General features: G+C 54.3%; 2 protein-coding genes across 4 annotated transcripts in view; both read left to right on the plus strand.

Annotated features, from left to right (window-relative positions):
- The first annotated feature begins 1,507 nt into the window (after nucleotides 1-1,507).
- Nucleotides 1,508-11,267, plus strand: Ak1 (adenylate kinase 1). 2 transcript variants are annotated; one of them, XM_021194025.1, is made up of 7 exons: nucleotides 1,508-1,609; nucleotides 4,403-4,440; nucleotides 5,733-5,768; nucleotides 6,310-6,473; nucleotides 7,252-7,368; nucleotides 9,518-9,709; nucleotides 9,854-11,267. In XM_021194025.1, the coding sequence occupies exons 2-7, from the start codon at nucleotides 4,434-4,436 to the stop codon at nucleotides 9,920-9,922; spliced, it is 585 nt and encodes a 194-aa protein (XP_021049684.1). In that variant the 5' UTR covers nucleotides 1,508-1,609; nucleotides 4,403-4,433; the 3' UTR covers nucleotides 9,923-11,267. The 2 variants fall into 2 exon arrangements, with proteins under 2 accessions (XP_021049684.1, XP_029392880.1); XM_029537020.1 differs by having other exon boundaries at nucleotides 1,539-1,685.
- A 10,302-nt stretch (nucleotides 11,268-21,569) lies between these two features.
- Eng (endoglin) overlaps nucleotides 21,570-23,088 on the plus strand; it is a 37,238-nt gene continuing 35,719 nt past the window's right edge. For both annotated transcript variants that reach the window (XM_021192681.2, XM_021192680.2), the window contains exon 1: nucleotides 21,570-22,003. In XM_021192681.2, coding sequence (XP_021048340.1) covers nucleotides 21,937-22,003 — 67 coding nt within the window. In that variant the 5' untranslated portion in view covers nucleotides 21,570-21,936. The remainder of the gene's footprint in view (nucleotides 22,004-23,088) is intronic.

Below are 23,088 nucleotides of genomic sequence, written 5' to 3' on the forward strand. Positions count from 1 at the left end.
GAGCCACCATGTGGTTGCTGGGATTTGAACTCTGCACCTTTGGAAGAGCAGTCGGGTGCTCTTACCCGCTGAGCCATCTCACCAGCCCCTCTTTTCTTTTTTCAACCACTGACCCATCTCTCCAACTCCAGACCTTGAACTTCTGGTCCCCCTGTCTGTATCCCTCTAGTACCAGGATCATATAGGCTCGAGCTGCCTTATCCAGTACACATGGCACGAGCCCAGGGCTTCCTACACTGGACACCACTCTCACCAAGTTCCTTCACCTGCATTCAGGATAATTTTATTCAGGTGAGATTGGACCCGGGCAGATGTGTATCATGTCTCTCACGGGTGGGTGCCTGCTACCCCAGCAAGTGAGGTTTTTCTTCGCACCCAGAGCTTCTCTGAGTGTGAGTAGCAGCTCCTCTGCACCCTTCTATGCTATGGCCCCAATCAGTCCCTGCCACTGGGATTAAGAATCTTCCTGTGTAAACTCTGTTCCTGAATGGGTTTCTGATGTAGGAGCTGGTAAGTTCAGATAATATTAATCTGCTTTCCCCAAAAGCTGTGACAATGCACACAGCAGCCTAAGTATTGGGAGCGGCACAGGACAGATGCCCAGTGCATCCCACAGTGGCAGGACCTTGGTATGCAGGCTGCTACGGGTGCTCAGGTTGTCTGTGGCTCCCGAGCAGCATTTGCAAAAGTCTGCACCCTGCTTTGCTGTTTGGAGCCATGCCTTGGAGGCCTTGTGTGGTCTGATGGTCAGATACACGCATTCTGAACCTTGCCAGTCCTTCTGTCCTGTTATGCTTTGAGCACCCCTGCACCCCGTACCACTTCTCCTGTAGAGAGCTCCCTAATTAGGCACATGGCTTTCCACATGGGGAGTCTCAGGTGGCCTCTGGGACCTACTCTGTGCTTAGGGGTTCCCCGGGGACAGCTGGAGTCTGCAGCTGGCATCGTGCTCTACACGGGTACTCCACAAACGAGAATCCTCATACTTAGCAACCCACGATCTGGATACACAAAGCTTTCTGAGTTTTCCTCTCTCCACGTCCAACCATGGGGCACTGCCCAGCATCTTCCTGAGTTCAAGGCTGGCTTATCATCTACCTAACCACCAGATAGTCAGGATCCAGGAGGAGCTCAGAGTCGTTTCCAACAACGGAGATGTCTCAGGGTAGGGGGACGGTGACCCTGGAACAGCCAGGTTTACACCCTGGTCCCCCTCCCCCTTACTTCCCTGGTCTGGACTCCTTGCCGCCTAAACACACACAACTTGTCTGAGCATCAGCTTCCCCAGCTAAAGAAGCCTTGTCTGTGAGGAGCCGTGTGGGCATAGTATGGTGGCAGACACATTCTGTGCGGGTTTAGTCCCTGGGATCGCCTGGCAGGGACGCTCACTCCTAGCTAAGCTTTCCATGAAAGCCCCTGCTTCCTTCTCTCTCCTCCTCCTTCCCCCGTCTCCCTCCCTCCTCCCTTCTCTCTGCCATCTCGCCAGAGTGCTGGCTCCCGGCATGCCATGCGTGCGCGCTGACAGCCTTATAAATAGTCGCCTTTGCAGGCGGCCGAGAGGACAGGCAGGGCGCACACTGGCCCCAGCACCCGCCACACCCTCCCCCAGGTCAGTGTGTGACTGCTCCATTGTCTGCCCGAGTGGAAGCCTCCAGGAGGAGTGGGGAGACATCACCTGTGGGAAGGTGGGAGTTCTGCTGGCCTCGGGCTCTGTGTATCTTGAATGTTTGTATCCATGGTAATGCGCTGAGTGCGTTTGCATGTGTGTCCTATCAGCTCTGGGTGCATGTGCCCTGTGGCAGTGTGTATGCATGCGTGCTCGAGTGTGTGTGTCCCCGTCCTCTCTGCTTCCCAGACCCCCTTTGTCCCAGCTGGTATTCCTGGGGCTCCAGGTCCACCCATGCCCTTGGCAATTCCATGTTGAGGCCCTAAGGGACAGGGGAAGGACAGAGGCCTATCTCCTTGTCCCAGAGGACCTGGATAGGGGGCAGCCTGTGTGTTCACAAGAGCTGTAATGTCACTTCAAGTGTTGAGGACCTGGGCCTCCTGGATGTTGGAGCCCTGCCAGCACCTCCTGCCGAATCAGGGGCTCCAGGAAGCCTCTTGCCTGACTCACGGGTCCACTCAGCTTACCCAGGATGCTTCAACAGCAGCAAGGCTGGCCAGAGAGGGGACATTAGCTGCCCAAGGTCACACAGCTGAGTGATGGGGTTGTGACTTGAACCCTGTCTGATGGCTACCCTCTGTGAGGGCTTTGGCTGAGCAAGCACCCTGGACAAGTAGAAATTGGGGAAGTGTGTCCCCTGGGGCCTCTGCTCCTTGAACCACCTAGAAGTCATATTAGGAGCACCCGGGGCCCTGACCCAGGGAACCTTATAAGGCCTGGCTGCTTAGCCCTGTAACCTTACTCTGTCTGGGACCCCTGGCCTTCCGGAGGCCTCCTCACGACCCAAGTTATTTTAGACCAAAGAAGTGGCAGGTGTCTGTGGGACTCAGGGACTTAGGTTACCAGGAGGGGTGGGGCACGTAGAGGGGAGTGATCTCCTAGGATATTCTGGTGGCTGTCCAGGGCCGGGACACTCCTCCTTCCCTGGGCAGCTACTGAAGGGCTCGGCAGCCCCATGCCGCCTCCTGCACACTCTGTAGGCCTAGAGGCTACAGCTCAGCCACGGGTCTGTGCAAAGATGCTTGAGGTTCTTGGGGGGGGGGGGTGCCAGGCCTGAGCTTGACCCCAGCCAGAGTCTGGGGCTAGTCTGTGTCCCTCCCCCAAGCCCAATTCCCTCCCCAGATGGCAGGCAGGGTGGAATGAGGGTCCCAGGCCAGTGCCATCCCCTGCCAGGCCCAATCAGGGACAGGAACAAGATCCATGGTGCTAATGAATGTCCTGACACCCTAAGCTGGGCACCCTGCAACTTGAAGTTCAGAGACAGCACCTGTCAATGTGGGACTGGGAGGTGCAATCTAGGAAGGCATCCTGAAGGAGGTGACACTTGAGCTGGGGCCTCCAGTAGCATTGGAGAAAGACATCCCCCAAGCATTTGGTGTGTGATGCTGCAAAGGCCTGGTGGGAGGGGGGCATTAAAGGAGGGAACAGATTGCCCAGACCCTGTCAGGTAGTTTGAGGGGTTCAGGTTTGGTTTTGGGAGCCAAGAGGACCACACATAGAAGCCTGCCTGTGAGCAGAAGGATCACACGATTGTTGCTTGCCAAGGGAAATACTATTGCCCTGTCTGCCCACTTATACGTGCGTGTGTGTGTGTGTGTGTGTGTGTGTGTGTGTGCATGTGCAGGGCAGAGGTGGGGTGGGTTGTGGGGACCATGCATGCTGATATAGGACTGACTGCACAGTGCGGGTAGGGAGGTCCCTCGGGCCTGAACCCAGGGTGAGATGACAGAAGCGTGTCCCAACACAAACCAGAGCGGCATGGGTGGTCTTGGGATGGCGGGATAGGTAGGGGCTAAGGACATAGTTTTGAAGAGGCTGGAGGGTGGGTGGCTGTGAAGAAAGAATGGGCAAGCTGGGGGCTGTGAGTGAAGTAAATTCCCCCGGCGGGGGGTGAGGGGTGAGGGGTGAGTGGTAGGGCCACGCGTGAGGTGGACTTGGGCCTGCTTCAGGCAGGAGTCAGGGACCACATACAAAAGGGAAAGGGGCTACAGGGCTAGAGAGGCAGCTCTGAGCATTGGCCGCTTCTCCCCAAGGACCTGTGTTCTGTTCACAAGGCGACTCACAACCACCTGTTAACTCCAGTTCCGCGGGACTCCACACCCCTTTCTGGCCTCTTTGTCAGTCAGGTGGTACACCTACATGCACGCAGGCACACCGTCATGTAAAATTCAAAACAACCAAGAGAAACCACGCAGGGCCAGGGGAGGTAAGGCACACCTGCAGGCTCAGGTGGGGAGGCTGCGGCAGTAGGATGGCCGTTAATTTGATACCAGCCTGGGCTACAGAGAAGGAGCCCTGTCTCAAACAGAACAAAGCAAACTTTACAGGATTGAGCTCCAGGAGTGTCTGCCACCAGTCCTGTCCCCAGGCAAGAAGGAGCCGCCAGCCTGCCAGCATCCTGTCCCCTGGGGAGTGTTGTCATGGCAGGCACTCCCCTCACACACTAGGGACTCTCCTGAGAGATTCCATAGAGTTGTTCACGCCCTCTTTGACCTCTACCCCGGTGCCTGCAAGCCGACCAAAGCACACACTGGAGGGGTGACAGAGGCAGTAGAAACCAGCAGGAAGGTGACTTTTCCAAGGTCATTCTGCCTCCTGGGTCTCTCTCAGCTCTTGGCCTCTCTCAGCTTGGAAATTGCAAGCCAGAGCCTGACACTTATTGCTGTGGGTGGGGCTTGGTGAAGCTGAGTCAGTGGGAGGAGAACCCCTCACCTCTGCCTGGGTCTTGTCTTGCAGAGTGCTGGCCTAGCTCCTAGATCTCAGCAGGATGGAAGGTATGTGGTCCCCTCCTGGCCTCAGAGTCCTGGGTGTTAAGGGATGGGCTCACAGAGATTGAGAGGGTTGGAGGGAGGCCACAGGCTTCCTCCTCCTGCCTGTTAGTTAGAAGCAACAAGGCTTGCCTGAGGCCTCTACACTGGTATTTATAGCCTTTTCTGGGGAAGGAGGGTACTGGGGAGGGGCCATGCTGGACAGCAATTCCAGCTAACTGCCAAGCACTGTGGGATGGGGTGGGGGTGGAGGGTTGATTGGAGCAGTGGGCAGGCTCATGTCTGGCCCTTGCTGGGACTCAGTGTCCCTGTCAGCTAGTGGGGTGGACCCTAAAGTCTTGTCTTCCTGGTTTCTATGTGGGCAGAGTGCCTGGAATGGGTGGGCCCTGGCTTCTGGCAGCTCCATGCCCTGGCACTGGGCCTCTGCCTGGGTGGCTCTTTAAAGAGCCTGACGGACACTGCTACCCTCAACTTGGTGGCCAAGGATCTACCCCTTAGTGGCCACAATCAGCCTTAGGCACTTCCCGGGCTTAGCAGCCTTCAAGCCCACTTCCTCCTGGAAAGGCTGCATCCTGTGAGGTCCCGCCCAGCACCCTAATGGAAGGGAGCTCAGGAGAAAGCCCAGGGTTCTAGTTTGGGCTCAGATGTTCCCTTGGCTAAACCCCTCCTTTCCTCCCTCCCTCCCTAGGCCTCAGTTTCCCTCTCCCTTTTTCATAGCCTCAGGTATGGGGCACAGAGCCTCACTCCCCCCTAGTTAGGCCTGCACTGCCACATAGCTTCTCCACAGCAGGCCACCAGGGCTGTGGGTCCTAAAGGAGGCAGTTTGGGACGTTTGCTTAACTCCCCGTCTGAGTAAGAGTTCCATTTGCCCACAGCAGCCCTCCTCCCGGGCAACCGTCTCTATGGCAACGCGTTGTGGTTGCCAGCGCCACATTCATACTGCTGGGCCAGAGCAGCCATGGCAGGGCCAAAACCAGAGAGAGGGGAGGTGACTGCGGGAACAGGACAGGATCATGGGCTGCTGTGTGTCTAGTGAACCCCAAGAAGAAGGAGGCAGAGAGACTGGAGGTGACCAACACCTGGGGTTTAGTCTCGCCCTCCCCGACCGGAGGTGCCCCGGGGTTGCCTTCTCTGTCCCTTAGCCTCTGAATCCTTGGCTGAGTTCTTAGCCTCTGGGCTCTGTCTGGGCCTGTCCAGAACACCCACTGTCTGTCCCAGCTCACCCAGCCGGGGTCACACGTGGGCTCTACCTGCCTGTCTAGCCAGTGACTGATTCCTGCTCCCCGTTCTCTCCGCAGAGAAGCTGAAAAAGGCCAAGATCATCTTTGTGGTGGGTAAGTTGTAGGCAGGCAGGCCGCCTGGAGGGTGAGCAGGGAGGGTCCGAGGTCTGAGCAGGCACTGCAGGATTTTGGGGGGTTGGTTTTGCTTTGTTTTGTTGTTGGTGGTGGGGTTTTTTGTTGTTGTTGTTGTTTTTGTTTTTAAACATTTTTTTAAGATTTATTTATTTATATGTAGCTGTCTTCAGACNCACCAGAAGAGGGCATCAGGTCTCGTTACAGATGGTTGTGAGCCACCATGTGGTTGCTGGGGTTTGAACTCAGGACCTTCAGAAGAGCAGTCAGTGCTCTTACCCACTGAGCCATCTCTCCAGCCCTTGTTTTTGTTTTTTGAGACAGGGTTTTTCTACATAGTCCTGGCTGTCCTGAAACTCACTGTGTAGACCAGGCTGGCCTCAGACTGACAGAACTCTGCCTCCCAAGCGCAGGGATTAAAGGCTTGTGAGGCTTCTTCTCTCATTGAGGGCCGTGGTGGTGTCCGCCTGGGGCTGTGTTGTTTTGGGGGGGGAGAGGTTTCTGAATGCATGGGTGCTTGCAGGCGGGCCTGGCTCGGGAAAGGGCACCCAGTGCGAGAAGATTGTACAGAAATATGGCTACACCCACCTCTCTACTGGGGACCTGCTTCGGGCAGAAGTCAGCTCTGGATCGGAGAGGGGCAAGAAGCTGTCGGCTATCATGGAGAAGGGAGAGCTAGTGCCACTGGTGAGTGACTGGGCCTGTTGGGGAAAGCCTGTGACACCCTGCCAAGGGTGACTATGGATGGCTTTCTCTCGCTCTGAAACCTGCTGTGGTCCCCCACCGCCCTTGGCCAAAAGTTGTTTCCAGAGATTACTAAGACCCTGTAGGACGAAGCCCTGCCTCCCATTCTCCACCCCCTAGTGTCCTGGACAGTCTGTCTCAACCACACTCCTTTATGGCTGGAATGATCTTCCCCGTCGGCACTCAGATCTTCCTGACTCCCCAGCCTTGAGCTCAGACCCCCTAGCTTTCTTTATACTGGGGTGGCCCCTTCAGTTACTTTACTTATTCGTCTGTTGGGATGGACATGCACATTCTGTGGGATCAACATGGCTATCGGAGGACAACATGAAGGGATTGGTTCTCTCCTTCCACTGTGTGTATACTGGCAGTGGAACTCTGGTTATAAGGCTTGATGGCAAATGCCACCTCTGAGCCCCTTCTTTACCGTACTTTACCCCTTCATTTTATGCCATGCTTAGAGTCACAAGCCCATTGTATCTCAGTCTGTCCCCTCCCTCGGTGAGGATAGGGACAGTGGAGGCCTGTAGAAGCTTTGTGCCCAGGCCCAGGACATTTCCGGGCCGGGAAGGGGTTCACTGAAGCCCAAGCCTGGGGAGAGGGGCTGCTGGGACTCACACACTCCAGGAAAAAGAGCAAACTTGGGCGGGCCAGCACAGGCCATGCTCCCGAGGGGCCCCCGGAGAGAGAAGGCTCAAGGGTCCCCTATGCTGGATAACAGGACACGGTGCTGGACATGCTCCGAGATGCTATGTTAGCCAAAGTGGACTCTTCCAACGGCTTCCTGATCGATGGCTACCCGAGGGAGGTGAAACAGGGAGAAGAGTTTGAACAGAAGGTAAGACTCTTGACTTGGCCATCGGCCAAGAGGGAGGGGCGATGGAGTCGGAATCTACAGTGTACAGGTGGGAAGGCCGCAGGGGACCTACCATAACCACCTCAAAGAAAGGCGGGGGGATTTGAGAGACTTTATCCTGTGGGACTTGTGTTACCCCACACGTGCACAGGCAGACATTTGCACCTATGATCCACACCTACACAATAAGCAATGTAGGATGCACACATACACACGTGCACATGTGTGTGCACCTGGATGAAGCTCACACTGCAGGGGTGCATGCCTGTGGACCCACATGCTGGCACATACATAAGCGCACTCATATACACCATAGAAGGCCACACAGGGCACGGTGGCACTGTAGGTGCTGAGGAGAAAGGGGTACTGGTTGTTGTAGGGTGAAGGGCGGACTGCCACCCTGGTGGGCTGGAGCAGATTACCTCCAGCCTCACTCCTGCCCACCTCTGTGCAGCTCAGTCGGAATAGGAGAGATGGCATGTCACAACCTCTAAGTGAATGAAAGACCTCAAGGAAATGTTTGTCTTGCTCTGAGCCTCAGCATGCCAATCTGTAAAATGGGAGTTGGTCTAGCTTCCTTTCGGCGCAACCCTGAGGCACATCTTGGTTCCTCCCCCCCCCCATCTCCCCAGCTGCATGAACTCACTTGCATCCCTCAGGACCACATCTAGTAAACCAAAGTGCCCCCGGGTCCTGTGCTATTAGGGAGTCTCCCCCCCCCCCCTCAGGGCTTGGAGGCAGCCTCTGAGTCCAAGTAGCTGAAGTTCTCAGATCTTGACACTAGGGGGAGCCAGAACTGCACTGACAGAGGGAGAAGAGGCTGGCCTGGAAGTGACTTGTCCTACTGACTCAAATCCCCAGAGCTTCCTTGGGTTGGGCAGTATCCAGGGCCCACTCCTCAGACTAAATGCCCATTTCCATACTGAGCAACTGAGGCTCCAGCCAGGGATGCATTGCTCAGAGACAAAGCCTCACTACCTCCACACAAAGTATGGTTCCAGAGTCGGCTGTGTTTGGCTCTGGGGACTCAGAGGACCTTAGCAGCTGATGGCCGATGGACTGGTGGCAGCAGTCTTGGTCTGGCCTTTGCCGCTCTAAATTGGTAAACCGTCTACGGTCAGCAGATGCTGTCACACTGAATCTGCAACCACCCAGGAGACAGACGCTAGACTCAGAGGGCCCAGTCGCCTGCCCTAGGTTACACGGTCGGACAGAGGCAGGAGAGGAGCTGTGAGTGACAAGCTGATGTGATGTTAGCTGCGTAGAGGCTAGGGCTGACTCGGCTGGGGACTAAAGGACCGAGGGCCCAAGGCTAGGAAGACCCAGAGTTCCCCTGCCTGCCCTCACTAGCCCAGCCTAGATCAGGCTTAGGGATCTATTGGTGACTCCTGCTCTGAAGGGTTGTGCAGCCAGAAAAGGGAAAGGAAGCCATTGCCTGCTTCAATGCAAGGCCCAACCTGGGTAGGGCTATTGTGCAGGGGCCCTGGTGGCCAAACTGAGGTCTGGAACGCCCAGGCCCTAGTCCTTTATACCTCTCCAAGCCATCTTTGTGATGAGTGGCTTATGACAGTGACAGTCATTTAGATGTCTGCACAGTCCTCACCTTGTCCCTCTGATTCCTTTCAGACAAGTCTTACTCAGCCCTCAGCTCCCATCCTGGCGGAGGGAAGGGGAGGTCGCTAAGTAAATACCTAGAGGTTGTCAAGGGGAGACTAGGGGACCAGGAATAGTGGAGGTCACATCTAAGACCATCTGGAAAGAGTGGGGTCTAGCTGAGGCTCCCACAGTCTCAGTTGTGGGAAAGGGTAACAGGAGACCTGTGCTGGCCTGGCGTGGGATGCAGACAGATACAAGCATAGGTCAATATGGCGGAAGGAAGGAAGGAGGGGTGGGGGTGGGGATCAGGAGAGCAGCTGGGGTTGGGGGGAGCCAAGGGCATGACACATAGATGCTCTAGATCTGGTAAGGATTTTGGGCTTTCTCTTGAAGGTTCTAGGAGCCCGTGGAAGAGGTTTGACCCAAGTGACAGAGGAGTTACTTTAGGAAGGCGTATTCTGGGTGGGTCTCATGTAGGGCTTGAGAGATGGAGGCAGGGGTGGAGTCCCAATGATCCGATGTTCACCCTACACAGATTGGACAGCCCACACTGCTGCTGTATGTGGACGCGGGTGCCGAGACCATGACCAAGCGGCTCCTGAAGCGAGGGGAGACCAGTGGCCGCGTGGATGACAACGAGGAGACCATCAAGAAGCGGCTGGAGACTTATTACAACGCCACAGAGCCTGTCATCTCCTTCTATGACAAGCGTGGCATTGTGCGCAAGGTGGGGAGGGCCTCTTTTTTTTCTAGCTGCAGCTCATGGTGGGATCTTAGGCCATCCCTCTCCCTCCGCCTCAATTCGCTGAGTGGGGCTTTGTGGATCCTGCCATGGCGTGCATCTCTGCCCTCATCGTCCGTCTCTCCACAGGTCAATGCCGAAGGCACGGTGGACACTGTCTTCTCTGAGGTCTGCACCTATCTCGACTCCCTGAAGTAACTGGAGCCCTTGGCCAGCTCCCAGCCCGCCCCACCCTTGCCCCCTGACCCCAGGCAGCCTGGCTCAAGCCCAGCACCTCCACCCTGCCGGGCTGTGCACAGACACAGGAAGCCATGTTATCCTGTCCCATGGACACTAAAGAAATTGCCAAGGAGCGTTAGGATTGTTCCTTTCCTTTGCTTCGCTTCCAGTCGAGGTGACTCATGCTGCCACAGCCGGAGGCCCCAGCGCCGCCGGCCCATTCTTCCCTGTGCCTCAACCCAGCTATCTTGTCTCCCTCTGGCTCTGCTGGGATCCTAGGCTCTTCCTTAGGCCGTGTCAAGCCTAGGGGTCCCTGGGTTGGCAGGCTGCTTTGGGGGTCTGGCATTTATCCTGTTTCTCATAGCCTTGTTGTGCGGCTTTGGCACTAAGCAAGCCATTATCTCTCTGGAGTGAGTTTTCTTTTTTCTTTCTTTCTTTCTTTCTTTCTTTCTTTCTTTCTTTCTTTCTTTCTTTCTTTCTTTCTTTCTTTTTCAAAGACAGCATCTCGTGTGACTTAAGCTGGCCTCAAAGCTGTTATTTAACTAAGGACAACCTTGATCCTCCTGCCTCCACTTGTCTTCCTGTGTGCTGAGATTACAGGTGTGTGTGTGTGTGTGTGGACCTCCACCACCCCTGGTTTTGGGCCCATGGCCCTGTATAGGAGGCCAGCACACTACACACAGAGTGAGCTGCATCCTGGGCTGGGCAGGTTTTCTGTGCCTGATTGGGGTCTGCCATGGGCTCACCAGCTGGGGCCATGTTGTGGCCACTGGGTGTCAAGGAGCTGTGCAATGGGCATACAGCTAGGTGGGAAGCTGAGGTCAGGGGTGGTCTTCCTGAGGAAGGTTCCCCTGGGATGGCCCTGCCAGGCCTTGCCATCCTTTGGCTGGTTTTAAAGCTTGTTCTGTCATGCTATGTCCCGACCCTTATCCTCGGCGTTAAGACAAGAACGTGCAGATTAAGGAGTGTGAGCTACCATAGACAAGGATGTGGGATCAAGGACCAGGCCTGGGACCAGGAGAGGACACCCAGGGACGCCCAGAAGAGCCAGCATCTCTCTTCTGCTCTTTATTCTTTGGCCTCATTACACAGGAAGCCTCTGTTGGTACTCACTTGTCCTTGGGCCCTGGGCGTCTCCATCCCTAGTGACTTCCCCTGTGAGCCCAGATAGCCCTTAAGCCAGCAGCCATGGCTGTCTGGGGACACCTGCCCCTGGGGGTGACGGTGTTCACTCCTTTCTGTTTACTACCAGTGGGGCCACCTTTCCTTCTGCATTGCCTATTTAAGCTGTCCTTTAAAATAAATAAATGTATTTCAGTTATAAGAAGTGAGTGTATTGAAACAAAGGGAGGTTCAGAGGAAGAGGGCAGGCATCAGCAGGCACAGCCTCCTGCCTGACCAGGTTTGGATGAATTCTCTACACCTATGCCTCTGTCCCCCATGGTGACTTCAGGAAAGCAGAAGGCTCTGGAACCCCGCACCACTCTGTGACAGCTCCCCTCCAATGCTGTGTGCATGTGCATACACACACAGACACGCACGAGCACACGTGCACATGTGCACACATGCATGGACGGGCATATGCCCTTGCACAGACCCCCACTCACAGCCATGCTGAGCATGGATCTCTTAAGGCCGGCATAGGAGCGAACGGCGGATGCACAGGAGAGGGGAAAGCTGGAGAAAAGGCCTGAAAACCCCCCATTATCTTAATGTGTTCATTACAGCTCAATAATTCAAGTGGGCTCCAGTTTATGAAGACCTAGCTGATCAAACCAGAAAATTCTACAGTATCAGATCACACAGTCCATTAGTATCTGAGGGGACCTCATTCCAGGACCCCCAAACATACCCAGAGCTCAGTAAACCTAAATCCCTTACGGAATGCTGCAGGAGAAAACTGCAGGCGCTCGGGCCTGCACAGGGATGTAGAGACAGGAGGACCAGGAGTTCAAAGTTACCCTCGATGAGAGAGAGAGATTAATTGCTGGTCTGGTAGCTTATACCTCTATGGTAAGGCAGGAGGATCTTACAGGTCAGTAGAGGCCAGCTTGGGTCATAATGTAAGAACTGATGTGAAAGGAAAGAAAGGCAGGCCAGCTGGCCTCCTTCTTACATGTCCAGTTCTAGGACAGTCAAAGTAACCCCAGCACTTAGGATGCAGAAATAGGAGGATCGTGGAAAATTCAAACCAGCCAGGTAAACCTGGATCTCTAAGCTGCTAGACAACAGAGCGAAAGTCACTCTCAAACTCTACTCCCTGTTAGAAAGAAAGAAAGAAAAAGCTGGGAGTGGTGGCACACGCCTTTAATCCCAGCACTTGGGAGGCAGAGGCAGGCAGATTTCTGAGTTTGAGGCCATCCTGGTCTACAGAGTGAGTTCCAGGACAGCCAGGGCTACACAGAGAAACCCTGTCTCAAAAAACCAAAAAGACAAAAGAAAAAAAAGAAAGAAACAGAAACAAGAACAAAAAAACAAAAACAAAACCAAACTAGAACCTGCACACACCCTTCCAGTATATTCTACATGGCCTCTCGATGACAGGCAATCCATAAGACAGTATAGATAGTATACGTGTCATTACACTGTAAGGAGTAGAAATTCATCTCCATATAGATATCAAGGCGGGGGAAATCCTTTTTTTGTTTGTTTTGAGACAAAGTCTTGTGTTATGTAGACCTGGCCGGCCCAGAACTTGCTATGTAGAACAGACTGGCCTCAAAATCACAAGAGATCCTCCCGTGTTTGCCTCTGGAATCCTGGGGTTAAAGATCTGTGCCACCATCCCCTGCCCACAGGCCGCTCATTTGAGATGAGGCTTGCTGTGTTGTCAAGGCAGGTCTTGAGCTTCCAGCTCCAACTTCCTCTTCTTCCCACGCTCTGAAATTCCAGGCAGGTGCCAACACACACACACACACACACACACACACACACACACACACACCTACAGGAGTTGAGCCACCAAAGACACTTCAATCCTAAAAGATGACTTGAAGTGACTTGGAGGAGTCAGGACATTTTCTGGAATGCTCATAGCCATTGTGACCATAGCAGGATTCTCACTGTACACCATCCCAGCCAGTACACCGTCCTTGTGTGGTTTCCCTTTTCTCCCCAAATTTCCTCAAGGCTGGTTCACTGAAGCCAGGGGGGTGATGCAGGACCACACTCTGCATTTGACCTTGCGGGACCTCACGCTCACACTGCAGACACGCTGCCCCTGAGTTCCGGCCGGCTGGGGCCAGCCCTCTCTGCATTGAGGACTGCTCTGCCTCTCATCTTGCTTGGTCCTATAATAGGACAACTATCCTGATGAAGTTCCTCCTCCCAAGTCCTCCTCTGGCTTCTCCTGGAGTCAAAGCTTCCTTCTGCACCGCAGTTCCTGCATGCCCACAACTAACTGGGAAGGATGAAAGCGCCCAAGATTGAGCCTTAAGAACAAGGAGTCCTTGTAGGTGGGGCCTGTGGGAGGGTTTACAGCTAGGCAAGGTCTGACCTGCAGTTTTTCCAGCATATGAGAATCCTGAAGGAGCTTGGGGGAAAGCGGGCTGGCTAGGCATTGCGCTGTACACTTGTAAACCCAGCCCTTGGGAGGCTGAGACAGGAGGGTGTCATGAATGCAAGATCAGCCAGGGGTACAAGAAGGAGCACCAGACCTAGTGCCTGGAGAGATGGCTCAGTGGCTAAGAGAACCTGCTGCTCTTCCAGAGGGCCTGAGTTCTGTTTCAGGGACCCATGTGGGAATGAGGGGATGAGGGCTCACAATTGCCTCTAACTCCACCTCCAGGGGACCCCAAACCCTACTGGATTTCAAGAGTACCCACATTCATGTACATGAACACACATAGATAAAAATAGTATACATTTTTTTTGTTTTTTGTTTTTGTTTTTGTTTTTTAAATCAGGGCTGGGGCTACAGCTCAGTGGGTCAAATGTTTGTGTAGCACACAGAAAGTTCTGAGTTTGATCTCCAGAGCTGTGTAAACTAGACATGGTGGCACATGCCAGTCGTTGTAGCATTTGAGTTCAGAGGCAGGAGGGTCAGAAGTTTAAGGTCCTAGGCACCTATAGGAAGTTTGAGGCTTGAAGCTAGCCTGGGCTACATGAAGTCTTGTCTCAAAAACAAAAACAAAAACAAAACTAAAAAAGCAGGTTAGGTGCAGCGATGGCTTCCAGGCAGCTGGCCACCAGGTCACACTGCCGTCAGCTCAGGAAAACCCACTCTGCTCTTCAGTGGGAGAAGCCGAGGTCAGAGGAAGGCAGCAGCCTGCTGGTGCGGAGCAGGGTCTTCTCTGGCGTCACTGCTAGAATAATGTGGGTGTGGTGGGCATCAGCAGGTCACCGATGCTGTCATTGTCTTCTGGTCTCTAGGGACATTCCAGGCAGCTGTTGGTTGCGGGGGGGGGGGGGGGGGGATATGTTCTCTGTAGCTTGTAAGATTGATGCTCCTATGCCCAGAGAGTCTTGGAGAAAGCATGCTACAGGCAGGCATGGAGTGGGGGGGGGTGGCCTCAGATGCCTCCCCTGGACTGCACCCCCATGTCTTGGCCTCAGGGCCCCCTGAGTGCCTGGACCGGAGGCACTGAAGTGGGAGAGGAAGGAAGTGGGGAGCAGAGGAGGCCAAGGCTGTCGCCTCCCAGACCCGAGAGGGGCCTGGAGTAAACAGGAAGGCCTGGCGGCTCCACGGTGGGGGTGTTTGGAGGGCTGGGGGCCAGGAGCCCTCTGAACATGTGCAGAATGTGGACACTGGGCTTCCTTGCTGGGGAAGTGGGCCCAGGGAGGTTGTAAAGCTTCCCCTAGATTGCAGAGCAGTAACACTTTTCCCTGCCTCCCCGCTACCCCCAAGTCAAAGTCATCTATCTCTTAGGTCTTAGTTTCTCTTAGTCCCTGGAGCCCTGCCTAGGAGCCCCCAAATCCTGGATGGTTCTAGTTGAGTTATTAATGTACATATGAAAAAATGTATATTTATTCAAACTGCTTAGAGTTAAGAAGGAAGAATCTACTTTCTTCTTCTTCTTTTTTTTCTTCTTTTTTGTTTGTTTTTCCAAGATGGGGCTCCTCTGTAGTGCAGCTCTGGTTGTTCCGGAACTTGCTCTGTAGCCCAGGCTGCCCTTGGAGTTACAGAGATCCACTTGCCTCTGCCACACGAGTGGGCTTTTCCACCACTGCCCACTCTTGATTTTGCTCTGAGACTGGTTCTCCCTGTGTATTGCATGCTGGCTTGGAACTCAAAATTCTCCTGAGTGCTGGGATTACAGACGCACTGTAATCGGATCTTGGGGTACAGGTTGCCACAGGAACATGGCTCCTGCCATTGGAAACAGAAGGTCACTCTGAAGGAGTCTGTTCTAATGCAGGGGAGCCTGACCCATGGCACCAGCTGCATTTTGGGGACATTGTCCCCTCTCTGGGAGGCTGCCCTTAGGCTCACATGCCTCTGCACCCACATTCTGGGGCTTCAGTCTGTCACTTAAGAGACATGGCACTGTGCAAGCAGGTAACAAGGCCTATCATGTCCCTCTGGTGTGTCTAGCATGGCTGCTATTCCCACCACCCACACCAGGCAGCTCACAACCATTCGTAACCCCAGCTCCAGGAGACCCGATGCTCCTGGTCTCCTTGGTTATTACATGCAGACACACACACACACACACACACACACACACACAATTTAAAAATATGTCCACCAGCTTTCCATGCCTGGTGGACAATGGTCCCTCCACCCTCCCCACAGGACTCTCACAGCTCAGGGCTCCGGGATGCCTCTGACTGCCTGCACCCACCACAGGGTTCCAATCTGTCCGTTCTGTCACTCTTGTCACTGTCCAACCCTTGGGCTGTCACTCCATCCAAGCCCTAGCAAGCCTCATCCAGCCCTCTGCACTGTCCCCTCTGGGATATCAAGGTCATGTCATCACATTCTGCTCCCTTCTTCCTTTGACATAGCCCTGTCTCCACTCTAGGCCAGTGGTAGCCTTACTCTGCCCTACAACCAAGACTTCTCAAGCAGCTGCTCATGCCACTCCAGTGACACTGGCTCCAGTGTGTCTTGACCATGCTTACTTACTTCAGGGCCTCTGCACATCCCTTTGTGTCTAGGGAACTCCAGTTTTCCTCCCCTCTTGAGTCTCCTCTCAGAAAGCAAGTCTCCCTCTGGCTATCCCTTTTAACATTTAATTTTATGTGTATGTGTGTGGACCTATGTGTACGTATATGTATCACATGTGTACAGTGCCCAAGGAGGTGACAAGACACATCAGATGCCCCTGGAACTGGAGTTACAAAAGTTTGTGAGCCACCATGTGGTTGCTGGGATTTGAACTCATGACCTTAGGAAGGGCAGCCAGCGCTCTTAACCACTGAGTCATCTCTCTGGCCCCTGACTGCCCCTTTAACAATGGCCTCTTCTGATGGCTCAGCCTTTTTTTTTTTTTTTTTTTTTTTTTTTTCGAGACAGGGTTTCTCTGTGTAGCCCTGGCTGTCCTGGAACTCACTCTGTAGACCAGGCTGGCCTTGAACTCAGAAATCCGCCTGCCTCTGCCTCCCAAGTGCTGGGATTAAAGGCGTGCACCACTACACCCGGCCCAGGCTCAGCCTTTAAAAACAGTGACTGCTCATCCAAAGGACCCATCACCTACATGGCAGCTTAAAGCCATCTGTCACTCTAGTTCCAGGGGATCCTATGCCCTCTTCTGGTCTCCGAAGGCACCAGGCATTTGCAGTGCACAGATATACACACAGGCAAAACACCCTTACACATTAAAATAAAATACCTCTCTCCCATAAACAACGGGCCTTTGGGCCACTAGCTGATATGCTGTCCTTTCCCATCAAGAACAGGAGCTTCCTTAGGTCAATGGCTATGTTTGTTTCTTTTCCTTTCCTTTCTTTCTTATCTCTTCTTCCTTTTGGAGGGTGGGGTGGGGCTGAGGGTTGGGGGTGTTGAGACAGTTTCTCTATGTAGCCCTGGCTGCCCCAGAACTCTGTCTTCCAAGGTGGCTTCCAACTCATAGAGATCCATATGTCTCTGCCTCCCAAGTGCTAGGATTATAAAAATCGTTTTATTTTGTATAATGTTTTTGCCTGTGTGTGTCTGGTGCCCAGGGGAGCCAGAAAAGGATGTCAGATCCCTAGATCTGGAGTTACAGGTATCTGTGAGCCACTGGGAAGCAAACCAGGGCCCCTGCAGGAGTAGCAAGGGCTCTTAGCTGCCGAACTATCTCTCCACCTCTGGCTTGGCTTTTTGGGACTAGGCTGACCCTGAATTCATGGAGGACCACCTCTGTGTCTCAGTGCTAGATGACGGAGGCCTGTGCCACCCAGCTGAGGCTCTGTCCCTGTAACTAGTTCCTACAAGAGACTTGGCCCTCACCCTCAGTCTAGGAAGAAGCTGCCACCGTGTTTCCCAGTCAGGACCCGTTGGTGGGCACCAAAGTCCAGGGGTTTGTGGTCAGAGCACCAACAAGTTCACAGAGGTCTGTCCCTGTGTCCTCCTTACCTGAACCCAAGTCCCCTAGGTGACTTGTCCCTTAGCTATGACGTGATGTCATGGGTCACTGGGGTCAGAGAAAACCTGATTTGGAGGTTAAGAGTGAACAGCAAAGGAAAGGCACAAAGGTGAGGGAGGGGGTCACGAGCGACCAAGGACAAATCAGATGACATGGAATGTAGGGAGGAGACTAGGACAGAAGGTTCTAGAAACAAGAAAACACCGCCGGATCCAACCCTGCCCCTCCTCTGCCTCTCTCCAGCCCAGCAGCCTTGCACATCTGGGCCTTGCTCTCACCGTGAAATGAGGATGGTCTGTGAAGCAGCACTGGATGTTGAGTCCCACCGTGGGCTAGCTTGGGCTAGCTGGCTGCCTTCCCATTGTGCAGGTAAAGACACCAAGGCTCCAGAAAGTCGAAAGGCCTTGCCTTAGGCTCCCTGGCTAGCACAGGGTAGAGTCAGATACCCAGACTCCTGGCCTAGCACTCCCCTCCCCATTCCTGAACAGACCTAGCCTTGCTATTACTAACGGCCCCTGGCTGCAGGCCTGTACTGGAGACTCCCTGCCGCCTTGGGGTCCTTAGGGGCTGCCTGACATTCCTTCAGTGGCCAGGGGCCAAGGTAGACGTGCTTCATCCTTTTCTGCTGCTGCTAAGGCCTTCCAGGCCCCACCAGGAGGAGGATGGAGCCCACTGAGCGGGCCAGACACAGGCCTGGCCAGGGGCCATATCTCTCTTGGAGTGTGCACAGGATCCACGGGAGAACATCTACACTGGGATTAGGGCCTCCGCAGGAAACAGATGGCAGGCTCCCAAGGGGCTGCTTTGACAGACCGTGGTGAGGGGTGTATTCACACAGGTGTGGTCGGTCAGGGTGCATGGAGCTATCATCCTATGCAGATGACTGCTTGGCCTGACCGGTAAAGGGAAGGGCCTAGGTCCCGGGCAGTATAGGATAGACCCTGGCTGGATTATGGTTCTTAGGAAGGGGAGACCACCAATGCAGGGTCAGTCTTTTGGGGACAAAGCCAAGGGATGTATCCTTCTCTCTTGACCTCGACTGTCCCTCAGGAGCAGGGAGTGGGAAAGCAGATGGATCCCTGGCTGGAGAGACCGTGCTGGAAGCAAACGGATTTGCCCCTTGTTGCAAGATGCTAGGGTCAATGAGCTTCTGGGGACAGAGGAACCAGCACAGAACTGGTTTTTATTTACTGTGGATAAGAAACAAGAAATCCTCCTCTGTGCCTCAGTTTCCCAATTCCCACAACCCTCAGTTCCACCTTGGCTTCCGGGGCACCTCATGCTTTCGAGATATTTATCTTGCTGGGCATAGCTGTGCACATCTGAAATCTCGGCACTTAGGAGTCTGAGGCAGGAGGATTACACACTGAAAGCCTTCTCAACCCTTATAGAAAAAGAAAAATATCCCAAGAAACACATTCCCTTGGCTCTGAAGGGACAAAGCAGGAGAGGCCATCAAGGCCCCTGCCCTCCTGGGACATTTAGTGAAATACACCGGGCATTGAGACATCACCCAGACTGCCAATTGGCAGGGACATCCTCTCTGCTCAAAACTTCCAGGCTGGTGGTCCCAGACCCTTCATTCCCTTAGAGGGTCCCTGCTCAGGTCCCCTTAAAGCCTACTGGTAAGGCTTCCCCACCCCCTATTCTTATCTTTTTAAAAATTTTAAGCTACATTCTATGTCTTTACTTCATGTGTCTTTGTATGTGTATGTATGTGACACCCATGTGCCATGGCACACATGTGGCATTCAGAGAACAGTCTGGGGGCACTCAGATCTCTTCTTTCCCCACATAGGCCCCAGGGTCAAATGCAAGCACTTTTCCTCCCCGGACTATCTTGTTGGCCCCTGTTTCTTTTCCTTTTGGCTGTTTTGAGACAGGGTCTTTCTATACAGCCCCGAGCAGACCTAGACCTTGTTGTGTAGATCGGGTTGGCCTTAGCCTTGTGGTTATCCTCCTGCGTCTGCCGGTGAGGAGCGGGGATTGTAGGAGTCCCATTAGCTGCCACTCCACGGTTCCTGCTCTTATCAGCCTGGAGCTCCCGTGTTTTCTGGAGAGTGCATTAGGTCTCCTTTACGCTCTGAACGGCAACGGCTTGTGCTGCATAGGGTTGGTTTAGGAAGATCTTTAAAAGGGTCCTTGGGAAGCCGGCACGGTGGTGCACACCTTTAATCCCAGCACTTAGGAGGCAGAGGCAGGGGGATCTCTGTGAGTCTGAGGCCAAGTGTGGTCTACGTAACTAGTTCTAAGCCAGCCAAGGCTACACAGTGAGACCTTGTTTCAAAAAAAAAAAAAAAAAAAAAAAAAAAAACAAACAAAAAAAAAACAGAAACAAAAACAAAAACAAAAGCAAAAAAGGCTGGTAGGCTAAGACATGGACTTAGGAAGTACTTAGATCACCCTGGGACACAGAGGTTGGAAAGGTTAAGACATCTGGAGAGGCAGAACCCAGCTAGAAGGGCCTGGAACACAAGGACTTTGTCCTGGGGTCCCAGAGGATCCCCTGCCTGTCATCTCACCCTGAGGTTCTCAGTCTTTGTACCAGCTGCCTCTTCTGTCCACTCAGCTCAGGTGGAGTGGCCGGCATGGAGCCCGGGTTGAGGTCAGACCCTGAGGTGTCCACTCTGGGTGCTCCCTGTGAAGCTGGCCTCCCTCCGCCTGTGTAAAACAAAGCCTAAGGCGCAGGCCTCTTGTCAATGGTGACTCGAGACTGATAAGGTGAACGCCCAGGGTGGGCCCTGGGGTGGCGCTTAGTCCCAGGGCTGACTGCTCCCCAAACCCCAAAACAGATTCTGTTAGGGCACGTAGGGAGAAGCTCGAAGCCACGCTACCACCACCCCAGAGTCCTGGTATCTACCTGCTATCTCCATGGCTGAAGGAAAAGGGCAGAGCCTGCCACCCCCAAGAGGCCTGGTGAGGTGCCATCTCCCGCGCTTGCCTGGGTGAGAGCAAGCTGACCTTCCTCCAGGCTGCGTTTAGGAACCACACCCACCCTCCCTGCCTCATGCCAGCCCCCCTGCAGAGACAAACTGCTGGCCTGCCTGGTCACTGAGGCACAAAGACTGGAGGGCACCGAGAAGCCAGGCCTGAAACCCCAGGTCGATGTCCCCTTCCAGAGGTTCTGCTTCTCAGCCTTCTCAGGAGAGATGAGTCTCCCTGCCCCAGGGATAAAGTCCTTATGCTGGGGTGGGCGGAGATGGGCATCTTACAATTGGCATCTCCCCACATCCTTACAATTGCCCCAGGAGGATGCAAACACCACTTAAGGGCTTTAGCCTATGCTTGGTCCTTTGCTTGTTGCATCTGGACTCCCCCAGACACCTCTCCAGGCAGCTCAGGTTTCTTCTTCAAGCTTCCCTGGGCTCGACCCTAAATGCAGCAGCACAGTGGGGACACAGTATGTGTTCATTGTTTGCAGAACGAGCAGGGGTCTCTCTGGGATTGTTGCTTTAGCTGAGGGAGGGAGCTGGATTGGGAGGCGGCTCCTGCAGGCCTGGCCCAGGGCTCAGTGTTGTAACAGGCTAGCACCTGGTCCTCAGGTGTCCCAGGCTGACCCGCAAGTCATTTAGCCCTTCTGCCCTGGCCTGCAGGGGGCAAGAATTATAGGTGTATGCCACCAAAGTCAGCTGTGTTTCCCTCTCCTTTGGGACTGTGTGGGCCCTGACCATCTCCGTGGGAACAGTCTCAGCTGTTCTACTCTGTTAACCTGGGAATGAGTCTTCTTCATGGTGGGCCTCAGTTTCCAAGTCTGTCACACAAAAGGTGCAACCAAGGGCGATGCTTTTGAAAGTCTGTGTTGATGCTGGCGGGGACCAGCTGGAGTCCCAAGTTCCATCTTCCCCAGAAGGCTGTCTCAGTTTGTTTTCTCATCTGTAGAATGGAACCCGAGCTACAGGGACTTCAACCAGACCTTGTCGCCTATAAGGCTGCCAGATGTGCCCTCACCAGCCAGCCTTGGCAAGGGTAGGTGGAGGGTGGGGTGCATGGGGGAGGTCTGCCGCCTGGGCCCTCCCATCACCCTACCTCCCCATCCCAGGCCCCCCCACCCAGCGACAAAGCCTGTGGCACTTCCTCTACTCGCCTGGCAGGCAGCCTGGCCCGGCCCCTTCTCTAAGGAAGCGCATTTCCTGCCTCTCTGGGCCGGGCTGGATGAGCTGAGCTCCCTGCCCTGACAGTCAGACCCCTGCCTTCATCTGTGTCCCGTCCCCAGGCCAGGACCGCCGACGGCTGCTGCCCGAAAGAGCCCAGTGTCTCTTTCCCACCACCCAGTCAGCTAGAGACCCCTGCCCTGCTGTGAGTCTCGAGCCCACTTCTCCTGACTTCTCCGCCCCCACCTCAGAAGGCTGGAGCAGGGACGTGGTCGCTCCGGCCGCCTGTTCCCTTCGGATCCCCGCGCGAACCCACGCAGGCCCCGGCGCCCACCCGCAGCCCTGCCTCTGGATACCGGATAAGGCCCAGCGCACAGACTCCCGGGTGGACAGCATGGACCGTGGCGTGCTCACTCTGCCCATTACCCTGCTGTTTGTCATCTATAGCTTCGTACCCACAAGTAAGTGTCCAGCGCCCCTGGGTGGGGACAAGCCCAGGCTAGACCCTGGGTGTTCCAGGTCTTATTCCCACTTTCCAAGCTCCTAGCTTATGAAGCCACCCTCAATGTATTAGGAGGCAGGAATGGGAACACCAACTGTTTTGGTTCAGTGGGAGTAAAAGATTTCATAGGATGCCAAACTTAAGCATTAAACATCTCAGGAGACGTGGAATAAGCTATTTGCGTTAGCGCTGGCACCTTCCTGTTATCCTTCCTGCTGTGTTCAGCAATCAGGAAGGCCAGCAGCTAGATAGAATGTTGTGCATCACTGAGAATATTCCCTCCCATCTCTGAGCCTTGAGTTTCCCATTTGAGGGAGTTTAGGAAGGAGGATGCAGGAGTAAATTTAGGCTCTGGGTCCAACTTTGACCTCCTTGCTTTCTTGTATGATGTTGAGGGATAGCCTTGAGGCCTCGCGCCAGAGGATGCTCACAGCGAAGACTGTGGTGAGATCATTTGTCCCAAGAGTTTCTGTTTTACTAGCTTCAAGTTCTCCCAGCACCCCCGGGCTTCGCCCACTCCCAGAACCCCACGGAACCCACCAAGGCCACACGCTCTGGCCTTCTCCATTTGCCTTTCTGAGAAGGGCACAGGCTCCATTAGGGGCTCTGTGGATCTTCTTAGCCAGGATGACTATTGAAAGTGATCTGAGGAGGGACGGTGGACCCTGGACCCCAGTCCTACTCACGAAGGGTCTCAGCGGGGCCTGGTCCCCAGCCACCTCCCTGAGGATCCCCGCCTGCCGACCTGCAGATTCAGGGGCGTGTTCAAGGGTTGGCGTGGGCAACCTGGAGGGAAGAGTGTGGGAAATGATGGGGCCATCCCGGCACCCAAAGTCCACAATTGATGGGAAATCTGTCATCTCGGGTTAACCGGAAATTGAGTCTCAGAGGCTCTGAGTGACTTATCAGGGATTTGACTCAAGAACCCTTATTCTGACCACATGTGACCCTGCAAGATGGCTGCCCCAATCACCCCATTTCCCAGAAGTGAAAATGAAGGCTCTAACCTTCTGAATCCACATACTCCAAGAGTCTGTCTCCAGG

The sequence above is a fragment of the Mus pahari genome, chromosome 3 (genome assembly GCF_900095145.1).
Source record: "Mus pahari chromosome 3, PAHARI_EIJ_v1.1, whole genome shotgun sequence".
Taxonomy (NCBI): Eukaryota; Metazoa; Chordata; class Mammalia; order Rodentia; family Muridae; genus Mus; species Mus pahari.

Bases quoted from the DNA above. Each gene is read 5' to 3' on its own strand.
- Ak1 (XM_021194025.1), top strand. The intron at 6,474-7,251 runs GTGAGTGACTGG...GCTGGATAACAG, and splicing joins AGGGAGAGCTAGTGCCACTG to GACACGGTGCTGGACATGCT. The intron at 9,710-9,853 runs GTGGGGAGGGCC...GTCTCTCCACAG, and splicing joins AGCGTGGCATTGTGCGCAAG to GTCAATGCCGAAGGCACGGT.